This window comes from Harmonia axyridis, chromosome 6, assembly GCF_914767665.1.
Source record: "Harmonia axyridis chromosome 6, icHarAxyr1.1, whole genome shotgun sequence".
In the NCBI taxonomy this organism is placed as follows: Eukaryota; Metazoa; Arthropoda; class Insecta; order Coleoptera; family Coccinellidae; genus Harmonia; species Harmonia axyridis.
The window spans coordinates 24,004,241-24,023,820 of NC_059506.1; the positions used below are offsets into that span (position 1 = coordinate 24,004,241).

The following is a 19,580-nucleotide window of genomic DNA, read 5'->3' on the forward strand; positions in this document are numbered from 1 at the left end:
TACTTGAGGGAGATTTCTCGCGGTTAGGAACCTTCGAAACTTGCTTCCGACCACTTAGCCCGACCTGGATCTCTGTCGGCTTCGCTTTCGTCATAATAATTGCAGGCTATGCAATTAGCGTTGCCACTTCTACCGTTTCAGCAGGAGATATACTGTTCACGATTGTTCTGATGTTTCTGTATAGGGTGGGCAAATTTCGATGTTTTAGCCCTACAAGTTTTAAAGCAGAGGAGGTAGACAAAATAAGATACCAAATTCTCGTTCTCTTTTTCGGAGAAACTAACAAGAGTAGTATTCATGTTCGGTAACCTTCTCCTGTTTTTGATTTATAAGTGAAAATTGAAAAAGTGGCGATATCGAAAAAATTATATCTTCGCTAATACTGATGATAGAACTCCGAATTTAAAACATTATACAGGTATCTTTTTAGGTGAAATCCAGTGGCGTACTCGTCTTGCAGCAGGGTGTTTATTATTATTAGTTGAAGTTATGTTTTTCAAATGGGAACACTAGATTAATGTGTCATTTTTTGAAAGCTTGATTATATGAAGAATATACAAAAAGAAAAATAAGTACAATTTCAAATATGTAATAATATCATACGATATTAATTATCTATTTGGTTAATGTATCAGCAAAAATGCCATCAACATAACCATTGTCAAACAGAAGACTTCCATGATATTACGTAGGAATCATAATCGAGAGTAACCCAAGGAGAATGCATGTCATCAAGGGAGAGTAGCGATATACCGGTTTCACTCTTGTTAGGGATCATCAGTACCGCTTGATTATAAGATTTGAAAAAATATAACATCGTAAAATGGCAAAAATAGAAGATTTTTCTCCAAATCTGGTTACCAGTAACAACTGGCTTTTTGCAGACCATATAAGAATGCTCCAGGGGAAAATTTTGGCTCTAATGAAGTGATTGCTGAAGTTGAAGCCTATTTCGAAACTAAAGACTAATATTTTTATGGAAAGGTTATACCTTGGAGAATTGGAGTACATGTTTCACTCTTGATGGTGATCATTAGTCGAATTTTAAGGAAAAAAAAGGGTTTTTGTGATTTATATGAAGTACCTCTAGCTTTCTGTAATTCCATCGCTAATGACACAATGAGTGGTCTGGAAGAATATAGATAACTGGTAACTACCAGTTACCAGTTATAACTTCAGTTTTATAATCTATTATTATGATTTTCTTCGCAAATGTTTAATGGAAAAATCAATAAGGACAAATAGATCTGGCAACTCCGTTCGCAATTAAGCAAGTTGCCTGTTCTCCTGAAGAGTACGAAAGCGAACCGCCAGATAAATAATTAGAACATGTTTCCCTCTGATGTTTTGCCGTACAATTTTTTTCCATATTTGATTATTGCGTTCTTGGGGAAACAGAAATACATCTTGAATTAGCGGATGGTTTGTGATCAAAGGTACCTGAGTATTTCATTTAAACGCAAAGCATCTTTGAGGAACGAATGAATCGTATTATTCCTCTCAAAAATTCAACGTAACAGAAAATTTCGGAGAGAAGTGGCTCGGTGGTCCTGCAATTAATGTTGTGGTTGGAAAGTTATGAGGACGATTTATGTCATTTCGTGTAAACTTTTTCTGTAGCAAAGTTTTTATTCCTAGGAATTAGGTTATCACTTTCTCATTTGATAATTACGTACCGTAATTCAACTATGCTCAGGATTTTGTTTCATTTTCTTAAATTCTCACTAATGAAAGGATTTAGAATTTCGAATGATTATCCATAGTTTCAGATGAAGTTAAATGTAAAAACTGAAAACCTGGATACCAACTTTCGTTTTTTGAATGTAACTCCCAGTTATTTCATTCATGATCAGATCATTCATTGAATTCTACATCGCTTCAATGTATCATGCGCATATTGTTCCCAGAAAATTTGTCTGAAATCTGAGGAGAACTACAAATTTTCTCGAATAGGGCATCATTCCAATGATAGAGTTCTTGTAATGTCATCATCATCATCAAAGGCCTAATCGTTGATCCTCAAGAGGAAGTTCCAGGGATAAATTTCATTTCTACCCGAACTCATTTCCAATTTTATCCTATTTCCCAGATTCTAGAACTGCTAGATTGAAATCACGCAAACCTTTATGGACTAATACCTTCCTTGAATCCAATGAAAGCGACAAGGAAATTTGGCGTTCGGGATAGACTTCTTCTAACGTCTTCAACAAAAGTCTTATCGTTGATCCCCTCAGAAAAAGTTCTAGGTTTCAATCTTCCTAGGAAAATTTGGTGTATTTTAAATCGACTTAGGACTGGTCATGGTTGTTGCAATAGTATGCCCTTTAAATGGCATTATATTGAAAGTCCATTATGTGAGAGTGATGTAGAAGAAACCATTGACCACTTGGTGAATACTTGTCTAGTTTATAAATTTCATGGTAGTTTCCAAGCTTCTTTTTTTGGAATTGTTAACTTTAAATCATTATAATGCAATTATTTTATTATATTATCACCCTTTCTGGTTCTTCAATTTTTTGATTTCACATTCAATTATATTATATATGTCGTTAACTTTTGGTGTAGAGGTAGGATAGAAAAGATTTTGTTGAGATGAAGAGAAAGCCCTACAATCTAAATAGGTCAGCTTATTCTGTAAACAAATACAAAAACCAATCACTACACCTATACTATACTATACTACTATATATCTGTAATTTTTTATGTTTATAGTAAATAAACATTATATTATTATTATTATTATACGAGGAGACAGGGTTTTTGTTGAGGTTTTTCCTCTGTACCCTTTTATCATACGTTGAAATGTATGATGCCCGTTTACATTTCCTCTGCTAATACTGAGATTTTATCTACTCACGTATTATTGTTTGAAGTTAATAATTTTTTGTATTGCATCTCAAAAGAATTTAAATGAATATTCCACTGTTAATAACTTTGATATTTTTCCATGAAAATTTCTCATTTTCCAGCTTCTGTCAGAAGACATACCAGCGCTTCTCCATCATTGATTAAAAATCCAATCAAACATATCGGGTGTTTCGAAATTAAAGTCAGCCATAACAAAAACCTCAAAACTCATTTTTTCAAATGAGAATCCATTAAAATCAATAAAATAGCTCAACTATAAAATTTTTATAGTTTATCTTGAGTCCTCCTTCGAAATATTCAAATCAACAGTCTTCGTGAATAACCCTGTATAGAAATTGATCCTATCATTTCAGCACGCGATCATAACGAAGAAATGTTAGTTGCACAGAAGTGTAACAGTTAATCAATATTATGAATGGGGCAATTAGTACCAACTTTATGACATATTATTGAGTGTACAAATAATCCGATAAGGAATATCGGTCGAGATATCTACGAAAAAAAAATACCAATGTTTACATTTAGCGAATAACATAATGAACTCAAACTCCGGCGCTACCAATCGAACGTATCTACAGGGATTCCATAATCGCCTGGCATAATATAATGAAACTTGAACTGCATCCGCTGACTTCGCCTGATAACGAACTGACAGTGAATGATGGTCATTCATAATGTAGTAACTGTGGCCATGGAAACGTTTTTCAACAATACGCTGATAATAACGAACCGGATGAATTACACTGTCATACACTCATAATAATACGTAAATACTTGGAATTGTGCGCACCAGAAGGCGAACAATGTGTATTCAATGGAATGGTTTTTGAAACGGGCCTTTGTGCTCCTTCGCAAGAAAATGTTTAAAACCTAGCTGCTTTGATGTTGTATGATATCTGTTCGCAACGGCGGATTTATCATCAGGCTGAGTAGGCTGAAGCCTTGGGAGGCAGATTGGGCTTATTAATTTTTGATTACCATTTACAGAATTGAGAAAAAAATTATATACACAGAGTAAGGATTTCTAAAATTGGAGAAAAATTTAAATATTCAACAAAAATCGAAATACATATAGTCCTCTATACAGAGCCAAATACTCAATTTTTCAAGATCTTTACAAGAACAAATCCTGAACGCATGATATAATTAATAATTTTGTGAATTAAAAAAAAAAGGTATTCTAATGCTTCTATAAGTAAACTTGAACTGTGATGCCTAGGCGTACAATTTTTCTTTCGCCGTTTTTACAGAAATTCGAGGCTTCATTGTAAAATATTGGTATATACATTCATGACTTCCGGATAGGGTACGAATCACGCTTTGAAAAAACTGGTCATCTTCTGATGCGATCCATGAATCGATCCAATTTCTTACTTCTTCATAAGACCGGAAGTGCTGGTAGCTAGGACGTGTGCCTAGCTGATCGAAACAAGTGATAGTCCAAGGGAGCAAAGTCTGGAGAATAAGGCGGCTGGGATAGGACTTCTCATTTCAACGTTTCTAAGTATGTCTTGACTACTTTCGCAACATGGGGTCAAACATTGTCATGCTGTAAAATCACTTCATCATGTCTTTCGTTGTATTGCGGACGTTTGTTTTTCAATGCTCGGCTTAAATGCATTAATTGCGTTTGATAACAATCGTCTGGGATTGTATCAGTGAGTTTTAACAAGTCGTAATACTCTACGCCGAGCATGACCTTGAAAGCGTGAATATTATGTTTGGTCGTCGACGTGGAATCATGGCCGGGATATCCTCATGATTTTCTGCGCTTGGGATTATCGTAATAAACCCATTTTTCGTCTGCGTCTGCAGATATCCCTTTCATCTTGACTTGCAATTAGCTGTTCACTAGCAAAATACGCCGTTCAACATCTCTCGGCTTCAACTCGTACGGGACCCAATTTCCTTGTTTCTGAATATTTTCCATGACTTTCAGGCGTTTTGAAATGATTTGTTGCGTCACTGCGAATGATCTTGCCAATTTTTGTTGCTTTTGACTCGAGTCTTGATCAAGTTGTCAAAATCACCGTTCTTGAATCGTTGATACCACTCTCGGTACGTTCTTTCACTAATAGCGGCTTCACCATAGGTATTTCCATGACTTCGATGAGCTTCTTCAGATTTGTGGAAAAATGGATCTATTACAGTAACCCAGAGAGAAAAGGTCATGGGGATTGCCCGGTCATACTTTCACGTCTACTGAATATTTCTGCTATGAAGGTTATGCTGTATATTTGATGAGGCCAGGTCGATGTTATTTATTATGAGCTGTTGGAACTGAGTGAAACCTCACCTACCGTATATTGCGACGTCAAAAGTTCCACTCACTAACAACCTTGCCCTTCAACATCATAGGGTAGGATCTTCCCAGTTGACCATCAATCAACCCTGAAGGTTTATAATAAGTTACCCCGAGGTTTTAGGCAACTAACAAGAATAACCCTGAAAAGTCATTTGAAGAAGTGTCTACTGGAGAAGGCCTATTAATCCATGAATGAATATTTTTGGATTTGTGATTTATCTGTTTTTTGTTTGCTATGTAAGTTATTGATGTTTCTGCCAGTGTTTATTTTTTTATATTGTATCTGAGGTAGAACCTCAGATGTTGATTCCCCATGTACTTTTGATGGGTTAAAATAATCTTTCATGTATTTATTAGGCGGATGAATAAATAAATAAAACAAATAAATTTGAAGACAACAAAAATTACGTTTCTTGATGCTCCTTAGTCCACCTTGATCAACGAGCTGGTCTTGTTCATTTTCTTCTACCTTCTTTTCACAAACACTATGCCATTGCAGCACAGTTAACAGGTCGATAAAAAATACCAGCATCCTGATAGGCAATACAAAAGTCATAGTTTTTAGATTGGTCACACTATTGACTTATTTGGCAAACCATATTTTGCCTACAAAAACTCATAACCGATCATTCAAAATCGAAACCAGGAGATATTACTGCGTCTATTTCCCATATACAGGGTGTTTCATCATAAACTGGACAAACATATATATTCGTGTAGAGGACATCGGGAAAATCATTTTTGCCTTATACAATATATCCCGTTTTCGACGCATAAGCGAGATACAGGGTGTTAAACGTCAATTTTGAGCAAGATTCTTATGGGTGTGGTCAGTTTTGTATAACACTCAAAGAAACGGTTTTTGGTCAAATCTCAGTATTTTTGGGTCCTCTATTCAGAAAAGTTGATGAAATCGGAAAAAAGAATTACAAAATGGCGGAAAACCTGCAACGTTCCTAATTTTTTTTTCCGGTGGTCAAATTGAATTTGAGTTTCTGAATGAACACAATTTTCTAAGAATTTCTGTGCAAAAATTTTTTCAAAAATCGAACACAAATTTTTTTTTACATGTCTACAGCGATAAAAAAATTTCACCCGAAATGGATGAAATTTTGTACAATTGTACTCCTTCAATTATCAATCACGAATATGAAAACAGAATTGTAAAATATCAAACGGTTTCGTTTCTACAGCCATTCAAATGTTTCGTTCAAACCTCCAAAAAAAATTTAGAATGGCTTCTTAGAGTCAAAATTATTAAATTATTGCTATTTCCAAATATTCCGGATGCTAAAATGTATTTATACAAAAAAAATTCGGTGAAACTTAGTTGGGAGTCGAACCCTCGATTCCAACGTAAGTATTAATGAAGAAATTAAGACAGTTCTAAGAATATTAATATTCGTTGCTAAGCAACGGAAGTTCGTTGCTCATAGAATTCTACTGGTTATTTGAATTTCACTGAATACAATTTCGCAAGTATCGTGACACGAATTTGTTTGGAAACGAAAATGAAATATTCTCTTTTGGAAAAAAATTATATTGTGCAGGCTTATTATGAAGCGAATTGCTCAGGCAGAAAAGCAAGGGAAATTTTTACTCCAGCAGATTTCCAAGCAGAAATTCGCCAAACTTCAAAACTTTTTATGAAACAGTACGCAAATTACGTGAAGAAGGAAGTGTGCACCGGAAAAAGAAGGAAACAATAAGAACAAACGATGATCGCATCCTTAATTTAGTAGGAGATAACCCAATGATTTCAACAAGAACTCTTTCGAACCACCCTTCAGTGAATAAAAGTAAAACCACTGTTTGGAGAGTACTCAAAAAGAACAGCTTCCATCCGTTCCATTTCCAACTTTGCCAAACTCTAGAAGACGGTGATTTTCATAGAAGAAACGAATTCTGTCAGTTTATTTTGAGAAGAGTAGGAACGTGGAAATAGGGATTTTCTCCATCAAATTTTATTTACGGATGAAGCTACTTTTCATAGGGATGGTTTCTTCAACAGAAAAAATAATATTTTATGGCATAGAGAAAATCCGCATGCCACGGTATCAAAAAATAGCCAGAAGAGGTTTTCAGTTAATGGGAATAAAAGATAAATTCATTATCGGACCATACATTCTTCCTCAAACATTGACTGGAAACGGCTATTATCACTTCCTGACGGAGATTCTGCCAGATCTTCTTGAAGATATTCAGCTGAGTCAGATTCAGGGCATTTGGTACCAGCATGATGGTTGCCCTGCCCACACAACTCGTGATGTAAGAGGGTATCTAGATGAAGAATACCCACGCCGATGGATTGGCCGATTAGGACCTATCGCATGGCCTCCTCGTTCGCCGGATCTCACACCACTTGATTTTTATTTCTGGGGACATCTCAAAAGTCTTGTTTATGATAAGAGAGCTCCAGTAAACTCAAAGGAAGAACGTATTCAACGAATTGAATCAGCTGCCGAGGAGATCCGGCAAAACCCCGAAATGATACGTTCAGCGGTCGATAGTGTTGCGAAAAGGGCGAGAATGTGTATTCTTAAAAATGGAAACATCTTCGAAGACGATTTATAAATTGATTTTTTCACTAATTTTTTTTTTTGTGTTTATAAAATGTAGAATTATTAGTAAAAAGTTCAGGTTTATTCCTTGAAAAATTCGTTTAATAATAAGCATGAACCATGACATTTTTTCCAAAAGAGAATATTTCATTTTCGTTTCCAAACAAATTCGTGTCACGATACTTGCGAAATTACATTCAGTGAAATTCAAATAACCAGTAGAATTCTATGAGCAACGAACTTCCGTTGCTTAGCAACGAATATTAATATCCTTAGAACTGTCTTAATTTCTTCATTAATACTTACGTTGGAATCGAGGGTTCGACTCCCAACTAAGTTTCACCGAATTTTTTTGTATAAATAAATTTTAGCATCCGGAATATTTGGAAATAGCAATAATTTAATAATTTTGACTCTAAGAAGCCATTCTAAATTTTTTTTGGAGGTTTGAACGAAACATTTGAATGGCTGTAGAAACGAAACCGTTTGATATTTTACAATTCTGTTTTCATATTCGTGATTGATAATTGAAGGAGTACAATTGTACAAAATTTCATCCATTTCGGGTGAAATTTTTTTATCGCTGTAGACATGTAAAAAAAAATTTGTGGTCGATTTTTGAAAAAATTTTTGCACAGAAATTCTTAGAAAATTGTGTTCATTCAGAAACTAAAATTCAATTTGACCACCGGAAAAAAAAATTAGGAACGTTGAAGGTTTTCCGCCATTCTGTAATTCTTTTTTCCGATTTCATCAACTTTTCTGAATAGAGGACCCAAAAATACTGAGATTTGACCAAAAACCGTTTCTTTGAGTGTTATACAAAACTGACCACACCCATAAGAATCTTGCTCAAAATTGACGTTTAACACCCTGTATCTCGCTTATGCGTCGAAAACGGGATATATTGTATAAGGCAAAAATGATTTTCCCGATGTCCTCTACACGAATATATATGTTTGTCCAGTTTATGATGAAACACCCTGTATAGCTATTTAGCTGCAAAATAAAATGTCACATCCTGAACATGATAAGGTCTCAACTCCGCCACAGCTTTTCGGGATTAACATCATATTTCACCAGTGAGAACACTGAGCGAGATTGAATTGTGGCAAAATGTCCGAGCCGCAGGCTGCCAACATTTGTAGTTTCATTTTAATTACTACACTACGTATTTGGAATGTCATAACGAGATATTTATGAATACAAACGTCATGCAGATGACACTCTGATGGAAAGCTTTTTAATCATCCTGCTGTATCAGATGTCTCTCACCCAAAGTTGTATCACCACAATTTCTCAGTTGACACATCTTGGAACTTTACGGCAATCTTACTCGAGTTATATGAAGCGATAATCCAAAGGTATCGCATAACCTTAAAACATCGTGCGGATTTCGATGGCAAAGAATGGAAATTATTACTATAAGCTTGCAGTTTCATCACCAACGCGCTCAAAAGTGATCTTTAGTTACGGTGACATCAAGGAGAATATCCATGGTAATCCATTTGAGAGGAATTGCACGAACTTTGTTACCAGGTGCATCAGTCTCTTTAAATTTTCAGTGGAATAAAATTTGATAGTCGTTCAACCAGGATAGTAATGAGGAATGTGGCCAACATAGGCTCAATGTCGAATAGAGTTAGTTGTCTTCCTTCGACATTTTATGTCTTTTTTGAAGAGATGATCAATAAGGTTTGAACCTATACTATCTTATATTGAAATTAACGAGATTGAAGCGTGTACATCTTTTGTGAGCAGAAGAAGGTAAAAGAAAATTATAAGGACCAGCCGATCAACCAAGCCTCTGGACATAGAGTTGCTTATCGAAAAGTTCATTGATTAGAAACAATTTTACAGTTACCGTTCCTTCATAAAGTCTTCTTCTTCCGATTCTTTTTATGTTAAAACTTAGTCCTGAGGTTTATGTAATGCTTCTCATTCTTGGGATGCCGAAGTACAGCTTTCATACCAGCGTTTTAGTGGTCTTCTTGGGAGTCTCGCAGTGTTGGGCTTTTCTGCATTTGCTATTTGGATAATCGGTTATCTTATCTACGTGGTCTCTTTATTGTTTTCATCTAGTTTTGGTCCATCTCACCACGTCTTGTAGCCCGTAGATCACTCTAATTTCCTCATTTCTCTTATGGTTGTTTAATGTATATCTTATCCTATTATATTTCTCAGTATTAGCATCTCTGTTGTCTCTTGGCTTGAGCATTTTTACCTCTTATTTCAATGGCATATGTCATAATAGGTGTTTTGTAAACTCGGACCGTACTAGATATGCTTAAGTGTTTTTCCTCCATCTTATGTAGCGTAGTTATCATTATATCAGGAAAAATCTTGTTGTTTAGCGTAGCATCTCTTCTTTTAGATTTCGGTTATTTGTTATTTTGGGACCAAGGTAAGTGTATGACATTACTTGCTCTCTCTACTCTACAGTTACTATAGCCATTCAGTTGAGGGCAGTTCTTGAGTGTGCAATACCAATGTAGGCTCTATAGGGAGATATAGGAAAAAAATTATATTTTTTTCACACTAACCATAATTATTCGGCTCTAAATACACTGAATAAATTCAGTTATCCATGCTTTTTTATGTTTCAAATTAGTGTAAGGCACTAGCATTTTATAATTTGGCTCACATATCTCACTAAACATTTTTATATTTCAGAATAGTTATGGCAATAGAAATTCCACAAATGGTTAGATTCAGAGCAATATTTCAGAAAGAAAATTCAATCTGAAAACTAGAATTTTTCAAACCATATTAATATCAACACGGACCAATGATTTAGATACAATTGAGGCAAATGGGTAATTCATTGCAACGATAGAAGCAACTAAAACACCTGTCATGTAAAAAAAGCTAGACTTAAATCCATCATAATTGAGGTGTCTATTGTTACTATGCAGTAGTAGAAGGCCAAAGAATTCCAGTGGAGTATCGTGAAACTGTTACAAATCAAAATAATTCAAGAACTCACCAACTCAAAAATCAACTCCTTCTCATCCAGCTGCCTGAGTTCGTGCCTAGACCTCCTCTGTCTACGTACCGAGGAGGGACTTCCAGGCCCCCCTCCATTGTTCTGCGAGTCACCTGACCCGGTCAAGAAGGTCGTCTGCCCATCGACCGTGCTTATGATGGGCTTCAGAAGTCCAACACGCTCAAACTCGTGGGCGGAAATCTTCCTCACCGGCGTCGTGGCACCTGATCCGCCCCTGGACTGATTATGCGTCGGAGAGGACAGTTCCACGCTGGAGGGGGTGGGGGTAGCGTGGGACAGCAACCACGTGTCCACGACCTGCCTCGTGGCTTTCCTGCAAGGAAAAATTCAATTTAGCGGCAAATACTTCAGACACTAAGGATTTGTGGCTTTGCATCGTTATTTGAGAGTAGATTCGGAACGTTCCTTATTTTCTGTCTTTTTGAAATACTGGATGAGGTTCGTTCACGGTAAAATGAGATGAATTTGTTTTAAAATTATGGAATTATGTGAATTCTTTGATGTTGAATCATGAGCGGAAATGCTTTATGGTGCGTAAATATGAAATGCCTAAGGGTATTGAAGATAAAGCAAATTATACAGAATGGTTTTTTGCATAAAATCAACAAGAAATTCGAACATTTCTGCTCACGTGCCAGAAGCTTAATCAGACTGATATATATTCAGTAAGTTTGGAAGCTAGTTATCTTGTTTACAGTAGGATTTTGATGTGCAAAATGATGATGCATCGAGTATCTTTATTTTGATAGATCACTTGAGTTTATATCATTGTCGCCTATACCTATCCACGTGTATTTTGAACATCGTTAATTATACTGTTTGTTTATGCTCATTGAATGATTTCACTGCATCACCGCTCTACTTTCAACCATTTAGATTATATGTATAAGGTGCTGTTCTAAATTTTCAAATGGGGATTAGGAAAAAGTGTTTCGAATATGTAAACCAAATCGAGTATGCATCGATTGTTCGTACAGCTGTCTACTAAAGAGACAAATGATTCGTGCACCCACGGAATATATGAGTCCAAAGAAAAAGAGTTCTTCAGTGATTTGCAAAAAAATTGAGCGGTAGAATTTCATTTATTTTCAGATATTATGTGGACTATCAATATCAATTGCGTTTGATGATGTTAATACCGCCTCAATTAAACTGACATATCTATTATGCATGTATTCCTAATTAAACTGCATAGAATTAGATTTATGCAGTTTGATGAGGAATACCAGGAATACCAGACATCTAGATATCTGGAATTCCGGAATAGTTTAATTCAGGAAATGTTAACATCATCAATTGCAACACTCCATCAATTACTGAAAACATTTTCGCTGCTGTTCAACTTTTACATGGCAGACATACCAAAAATGAATAGATGCAAGATAGCCCAGTTTGCAGATGACACCGCTAGATAAACTGATGAAATAAATCAAGAAATGAAAATTCAAAGTGAATAAATACATCGAAAACAGTTGCAACCTACTTTGGAGAAACAACAGTAAAGGAAGAGAGAGCAGGAAACGTCAAAATAGAAAATCAGACGATATAATGAAAAAAGGAAGCAAAGTAATTCTAAGTGAAAGAATGAACTTTAACAAACAGAAGAAAACAAAAAGACGAAGCAATTTCACGGGAACGGGGAATAAAAACAGTGCTAATGCCAAGCATTACGTATGTATGAGTAACCTGGTATAATACGAAAGACAATAATAAAGATCAGTTGCAAAGTACACTAAATACAGTAATCAGAAAACCAGATATATAAACAACCAACAAATCAGAGAAGAATTGAAAATTGAAACTATTGAGGAAGTAGTTAACAAACAAAGAAAGAAAACGAAAGAGACGCTGAAGGAGCATGAGAATAAGGAATGGAGAAAGATACTACAAATGAAAATGAGAATGACAGATAACAGGAAATACCTCTTTCGAAGAACCAAATAGAAGAAAAAGGTGACAAAAGTTTCCCAATTAGACAACAGTATGAAATCGGAGAAATGAAAGTATAGGCGTAGGAAAAAAAATTCCAGCACTCATACAAAAAGAGACCTGAGATAGCTGAACGTGGTAACACTGGTAACTTCGCCGTAAAACGGCTAACTTTGTATCACAAAACGGTGCCGTTCTTCCGAAAATTGCGCAGCCTTCGACGCCATCTCTCGGAACATCAAAGAGCCACTACACTATTAATAATTCCTTTTATCTGCAGTCTCGAACACACCATCAATTACTGAAAACATCGTCGCGAAACATACTTATTCCGATTCAACTGCCCTCACGTATATACGAAAGAGAACGGCATCACATTTGAATTTCCATCGCGACGCTGCCGTCATGTACCAGGAAACATCTTCGGCGTCCCCGGCGATGGAGATAAATCGGCCCTGTCTGACGACGCGAAAGGCGATTATCATCATCCCTTTTGTTCCGAATAAATAAGGCGTCACAAACGCCCATCTAGGATATCCGAAATCCAATATAACGTTACACGACCTTGAATATTATTTCAGAGCTCGCCTTATCACGAGCGCTCGACTCCTGCATAATTATCTCATCTGAGGGGAGATTGCACGGTCAGATGAGATGCTGCCGAGCCGAGACAGATCACAATAAGGTCTTTATGGGTGGGTTTTATGTCGACCAGTTTCTTCTCGGTGAGATGATGCAGTCTGTGATTGCGAAGAAATGGTTACTTATTAAACTGGTAAAATGTTGGGTGTACATATTATCCATTCGGTGATTTGCGTTAGTTTCGTGACTGTTAAAAGCTGCAATGGGTATGTCGTGGTTAGTAAAAAACCAAATCTACAGAGACTTACAATGGGAAACTGTTGAAGATAAAGGACGAGAAGATTTTTGAAAAGCATATTAACATCCATATGATGAATTGAAAAGATTAGTTGAATACAATCCTGTTGACGATGTGATTATAACGAAAGACCCAGAGATCAACTACGACAGGACAGAAATCGAAAAAATCTCAATTTTAAATATTGAAAAGAAGAGAATCTCCTATGAAAGATAAAGATATACCCAAAAACTACATGATTCAGTTATAAACAAAAAGAGACAAAAGTGTAATAGGAAAATAGATCTTAGAAACAGTAGGTTAGATTTAGTTTGGCAGGTCGTGTTCTTCAAAGACGACAACGGAGCTCTCACACTTACGCTCGCTGTTTGTCTTAAAATACTTAACTGAAACTGACAATTTCAGCGTGTTATGGGTGACTTTGCTGGATTAGCTAAGTGTCACTACAAGTTTCTACATATATAATATAGTGAAGAACCGCTTAAGTAAATGTGTAAATGTTATTCCAAATAGCTCTCTGCATTATAAATGAGCTCATAACAACCATAACTGGAATACAAATTTTGTACAAGGTGATTCACGTAAGCGTATCACTGGATTTTGTAATTAATTCTTTGAGTAAATTTCAATATGATAGTATTTTTACGGGTTATTGATATATGTTTTCGGAAAAACTATCGAACACTGGCATGGAAAATTACTCAGGAAAATTCGTTGTTTAAAAAAAAAATGTGGATTACAAATTCTACCGGTCTTCAAAATTAGATGGTTTTGATACAATTTCTTCTTTTCATTAGAACTTTTTCTCGTAAATGGAAGAATGTTGAAAGCTTCTGAGACAATGGAGAAATTTTAGTCAATTGAGGTAGAGGTCGATTAAAAGATGAAGATAATATGAACGATGTTAAACACAAACGTGTATGTTACCGAAACAAACAACAGAGAGTATGAAAGATGTGTTTATACCAACGTTGAATGAAATCGCGATGATATAATTATTAGAAAACATAAAATTCAAATTCAAATTCAAATTCAAATTTATTCATCGACAAGTTAGTACAATAGATTCATACAGTGTATGCATAACTTAATTATAACAAACCTACTTAATGTACATCAAATTGAGCATGTATCAAGGGTAGAAAATTTCGCCTAAGTTGCATAACAACTTGTGTGCTACTCTTTTCAACCCAACAAAATAACTATTACTTCTAATACAAACTATTTTATAGTGATAGAGTGGACCAATAGAGAGGCATTTTTTTTTTGTTGTTTTTTTGTAAAATGTAAGATGCGCAACATCATGTAAATAACTGGGCAAAGTATTGTGGATTTTCTGCAATAAAATTTTTAACTTCGGTTTTAAATCTTCGTTGGCGATGGATTAATCTTCTTATATTTAATGGCAAAATGTTAAATATTTTCGGAATCAAAAAAGTCAGAAACCGCTGGCAAACGTTAGAGTGAAACAAAGGCAATTGTAAGTTTTCATTGAGGTTCGATCTTGTTGAATGTCCATGTGATATGACAGGAAATATCTGCATTATTTTCAGAAAGTATGAGAGACTAGAATTCACATATAAGTTTCTCAGGTTGAACAAACCACTACCGGAATATAATTCTATTGTTGGGAACATGCGTGGTTTCCTGAATATGATCTTTAAAGCTGAATTTTGGCAGACTTGTAAGTTGTATAAAGCATTGTCATAAGCACTTCCCCACATAGTTATACAATATTTCAATATTGATTCTATCAGCGATTTATACACAATTATGATTAATCTCTTGTTTAAAACGTCTCTTAACTGATATAACTTATAGAAAACTTTCCTCATCCTAGTACATAAATAAGCAGTGTGACAATTCCATTTCAAGTTTTGATCTATTATCACGCCAAGATATTTTATCATTGCACATTTTTTTATGAAAGTTGAACAACAACAATCTGGTTTGGTGCAGTTTTCTTCATGAATACAAATTTCAAAAATATCCGGTTGATCTGAGGATGTCGCAGAGAAAGTCATAAAGTAGGATTTCGATATATTAAGACTCAGAAGACTTCCACTCAGCCATTCTTGCATGATACCGATTCCGACTTCAGCTCTTCCGCATACCTCCTCCCAAGACCTTCCATCAAACAATAATACCGTATCATCCGCATAGGATATAACTTTACAATTCCTTATTAAGCTTCCAATATTGTTGATGTAGATTAAAAAAAGAATAGGGCCGAGAACAGTGCCCTGGGGTATACCTGTCGTAATCGTCTTATGTGTACTGAAGGAGTTATTTATTTTAGTTTTTTGTGTTCTGTTAGTTAGGTAGTCTCTTATTAATTCCAATGGTCCATCTCTAATTCCCATCCTCTCCAATCTATCGAGAAGAATGTTATGAGGAACGGTGTCAAATGCCTTCTTTAAATCAAGAAATATTGCTAGACTTTTTTGTTTTCTCTGTAAATTCTCATTGATGTTTCTTATTAAGGTAAATACTGCATCCTCAGTGCTTCTATTCTTTCTGAATCCGAATTGGTTTTCATAAAAATGATTATCTTTTTCCAAATATTCTACGATTCTATCTTTAAGACATTTTTCGAATATTTTATTGAAGTTGTTTATTATTGAAATTGGCCGATAGTTCGTGAGTAGTGTTGGGTCCCCATCCTTAAAGATAGGTGTCACAATAGAAGTCTTCCATTCCTGAGGTATTTTAGATGTTATTAAACAAAGATTTATCATGTACTCTAAAGGTTTTAATATATATATATGAATATTTTTGATAACCTCGGCTCTTATTCCGTCATCACCCGGGCTTGAATTATCTTTAAGAGTGTTTATATGTTGAATCAGCTCATTTTCGTTAACCGGACGTAAAAAAATAGAGTGCGGATTTATATATGCCGTGTGTCTCTGATTGTTATGTTGTACAATATTGTTTTGGAGATCGGAACCGATACTAATGAAGAACTCATTGAAAGTATTAGTCATTTTTTGTTCATCATGTATTACTTCATTATTATGTATAATTTTTTTAATTTGCTGCTTGTTTCGTTTTCGTGTTCTGGTCGTTTCATTTATTGTCTCCCATATCTTTTTGTAGTTGTTTTTTGATTCGACGATTTTATTCCTAAGATAATTGTTTTTGGCCAACTTAATTATCTTATTGAGGGTATTTCGAAAATGTTTATATTCATTTAGTAATTCGACAGAATAATTTACGTTTAGTGATTTCTTAAGTTGATCCCTCTTCTTTATAGATGCCATAATGCCCTCCGTAATCCACAATTTTCTCTTTCTATTTTTATTATTCAGCCTAATTGTTTGAGTCGATTGCAATATGTAACTCTTCAACCTTTCAATAAAAAACCCATAAGCCCGTCCAACACACTCACTCTGATAGACCCCCGACCAGTCCTCCTTGCTGAGAATCTTTTTGAGTTGATTTAAGTCAAGTCTCTGTCTGAAATTATCGTTATCATGTTTTAAATTTTTTTCTTTTTGAATGGATAACCCTATAGTATAATGATCCGTTAGTGCCGAGTGTAGAACAAACGGTGTAATTGTATTATTTTGTTCGTGAAAATCCTTAACTTTAATAAATAGATGATCTATGAGGGTAGCAGACAGTTCTGTTTCCCTCGTTGGTTTATTGATACACGAGAAATAAGCGTTTTGTGACATTATATTCAAGTATTTGTTCACTTGTTTATCGTTTATATCTAACAGATTTATATTCACATCTCCAACAAATATATCCACTCCAGTAGGTTTAATCTCAGAAAGTAAGTCTTCCAGTTCGCCTAAGAATGTATCCAACTTGCCGGATGGTGATCTATAACATGCGGTTATACCAAAAGAAGTATTGTCATCTAGTTCAATTTCACATCGTAAAATATTGGTTTCATTTAGTTGAAATAATGAATGTTTCACAGTAAAATTTTCTCTGAGATAAATCACTAGACCATCGTTTTTGTTTAATAGAGATTCATTATATAAAATTTTAAAGCCCTGCAGTTGAAAGTTATTCACATTTTCCAAAATGAAAGTCTCCGAAAAAATCATAACATCTATATTATTTAAGTTTATCATATTTAAATAGATAACAAGTTCATCGAAGTTTTTCTGAAGACTACGAATGTTCATATGTAGAATGTTAAGTTTATTTTTCCCAGTAAAGATAGCGCCTACCTCCACAGGATCCTCTACGATTTTAGCATCAAGCTCTGCAAGCTCATCCACCATCTCCATATAGTCCAACTCCACCATAATTCGAAGAAAAAATTTAGAAATAACAAATGCCCCGTAGAATATCACCAAAAATCAACTGTATTCATGTAAACCATTTAGCTCCCCTGTGCTGCATCAAAATTTGTAATATTAAAATACGTGGTTAGAGTGATCAAATATCTTCGCTAGAAGAAATTCTCTTAATTGTATTTTCATCTAATCTGATGAAAATGTTGCCAAAGCGTGTAAACATTTGTTTTCTATCATATTTTTTAGTTGCTTCTCTGTATAAATTTAATCTGTGTTTACTTAGATCTTCCGTAATGCCAATCTTAGTTCCTTTCAATTTCGATGTGTTTTTAAGTACATTCAGTTTGTTTTGAAACTTATCGAATTTAATTATCACTGGTCGCGGTTTTTGACCAGACTCACCAATTCGGTAACATCGCACCACGTCGTCTCTAGTGATTTGTGTTTTCATTTTACAATTCAATAAATCAAGAATCTTTCCCGACAAATTTTCATTCGTTTCCTCCTTTAAATTGTAAACACAGATATTGTTTATTTTCGCTGCTTGTTGCATGCTCTCGATTCGACCTTCCAGCTGTTTCATTTTATCCGCATTTTTTGCTGCTTCTTCTTCTAACTGAGTTATCTTATTTTCCATCTTTGATAAAAGTTTGTTAAGGAATTCATCGTCACAAAGTAATTCCTTCAATGCCTCCTTCACGATATTTTTCATGTCAGCTGACTTGTTTGGAGCCATTTCGTATAGGTGCACAGTACTTTGGTTCACTAAAATTGCAATTTCTCACTCTTGATTCAATTTATATGCGTTTTCAACGGGAGCTCAATATCGGACGTGTTATTCGCTCCGCGACATATTCTAACCAAAATCAACTTGTTTTATAGATAGATGGTTCTGAAATGGTTTCAATGCAATGTTGAAATAATGTCCAATACTAGCAAATAAATAATATACAAAACAAACTGTTCGACCTTTTATAAGATGGTTCGTCTATAAGGATTGTATTTGTTCACCAAAAAAAAGTTTTGTGATTGAAGGTTACGTCATCAGAAATGACGGGTTGTAACAAGATGCATAAAAAACATAGTGTGGACGACTCTCGTTGATGTATTTTCATCCAAAATGTGTGCTTGAAGCTGTCAAAAAAAGGCGGTAGATGTCTATTTCATTTTTCGCCGATAGATGTCGGAAGCAGGGAGAAATATTATTAGGTGTTCAACTTTGCTTCCGCCGTTTTGCAATAGAGGGTTGTAGCGGTAAGTGGTAGTCGAAATAAATAGATCTTAGATGCCATACAATAAGCTTAGATATTCGCGAATAACGACATCGAAATATTAGTCGATTTATGTCTGCATCATAAAATTATTCTCGATTAAACATGTCAGCTTACGATCCAAATTCTTGTCATTTGCGGGAGCCGGGAGGTTGTGATTTTCTGCTTCAATATGAAGAAATCTTCTGCTGAGTCTCATCGAATGCTCTCAAATACATATGGTGAGGCTTCTATTGGTGAAATTTCGTACCGATAGTGGTTTCAACTCTTCAAGAATGGTGATTTTGACGTCGAAGACCAGTATAGCGGTAGAAGAGAGAAGGTTTTCGAAGATGCAGAATTGGAGGCATTACTTCATCAAGACTCGTGTCCAACACAACAAGAATTGGCAGGATCATTGAGAGTGATGCAACAAGCCATTTCAAAACGCCTGAAAGTCTGGAAATGATTCAGAAACAAGGAAATTGGTTGTTGTTCGAGTTGAAGCTGAGATATGTTGAACG

At 35.1% G+C, this 19,580-nt stretch overlaps 1 protein-coding gene across 3 annotated transcripts in view; it reads right to left on the bottom strand.

Annotated features, from left to right (window-relative positions):
• Nucleotides 1-19,580, bottom strand: part of LOC123682920 (dual 3',5'-cyclic-AMP and -GMP phosphodiesterase 11) — a 300,891-nt gene that overhangs the window by 70,404 nt on the left and 210,907 nt on the right. For all 3 annotated transcript variants that reach the window (XM_045621747.1, XM_045621749.1, XM_045621748.1), the window contains exon 4: nucleotides 10,721-11,054. In XM_045621747.1, coding sequence (XP_045477703.1) covers nucleotides 10,721-11,054 — 334 coding nt within the window. The remainder of the gene's footprint in view (nucleotides 1-10,720; nucleotides 11,055-19,580) is intronic.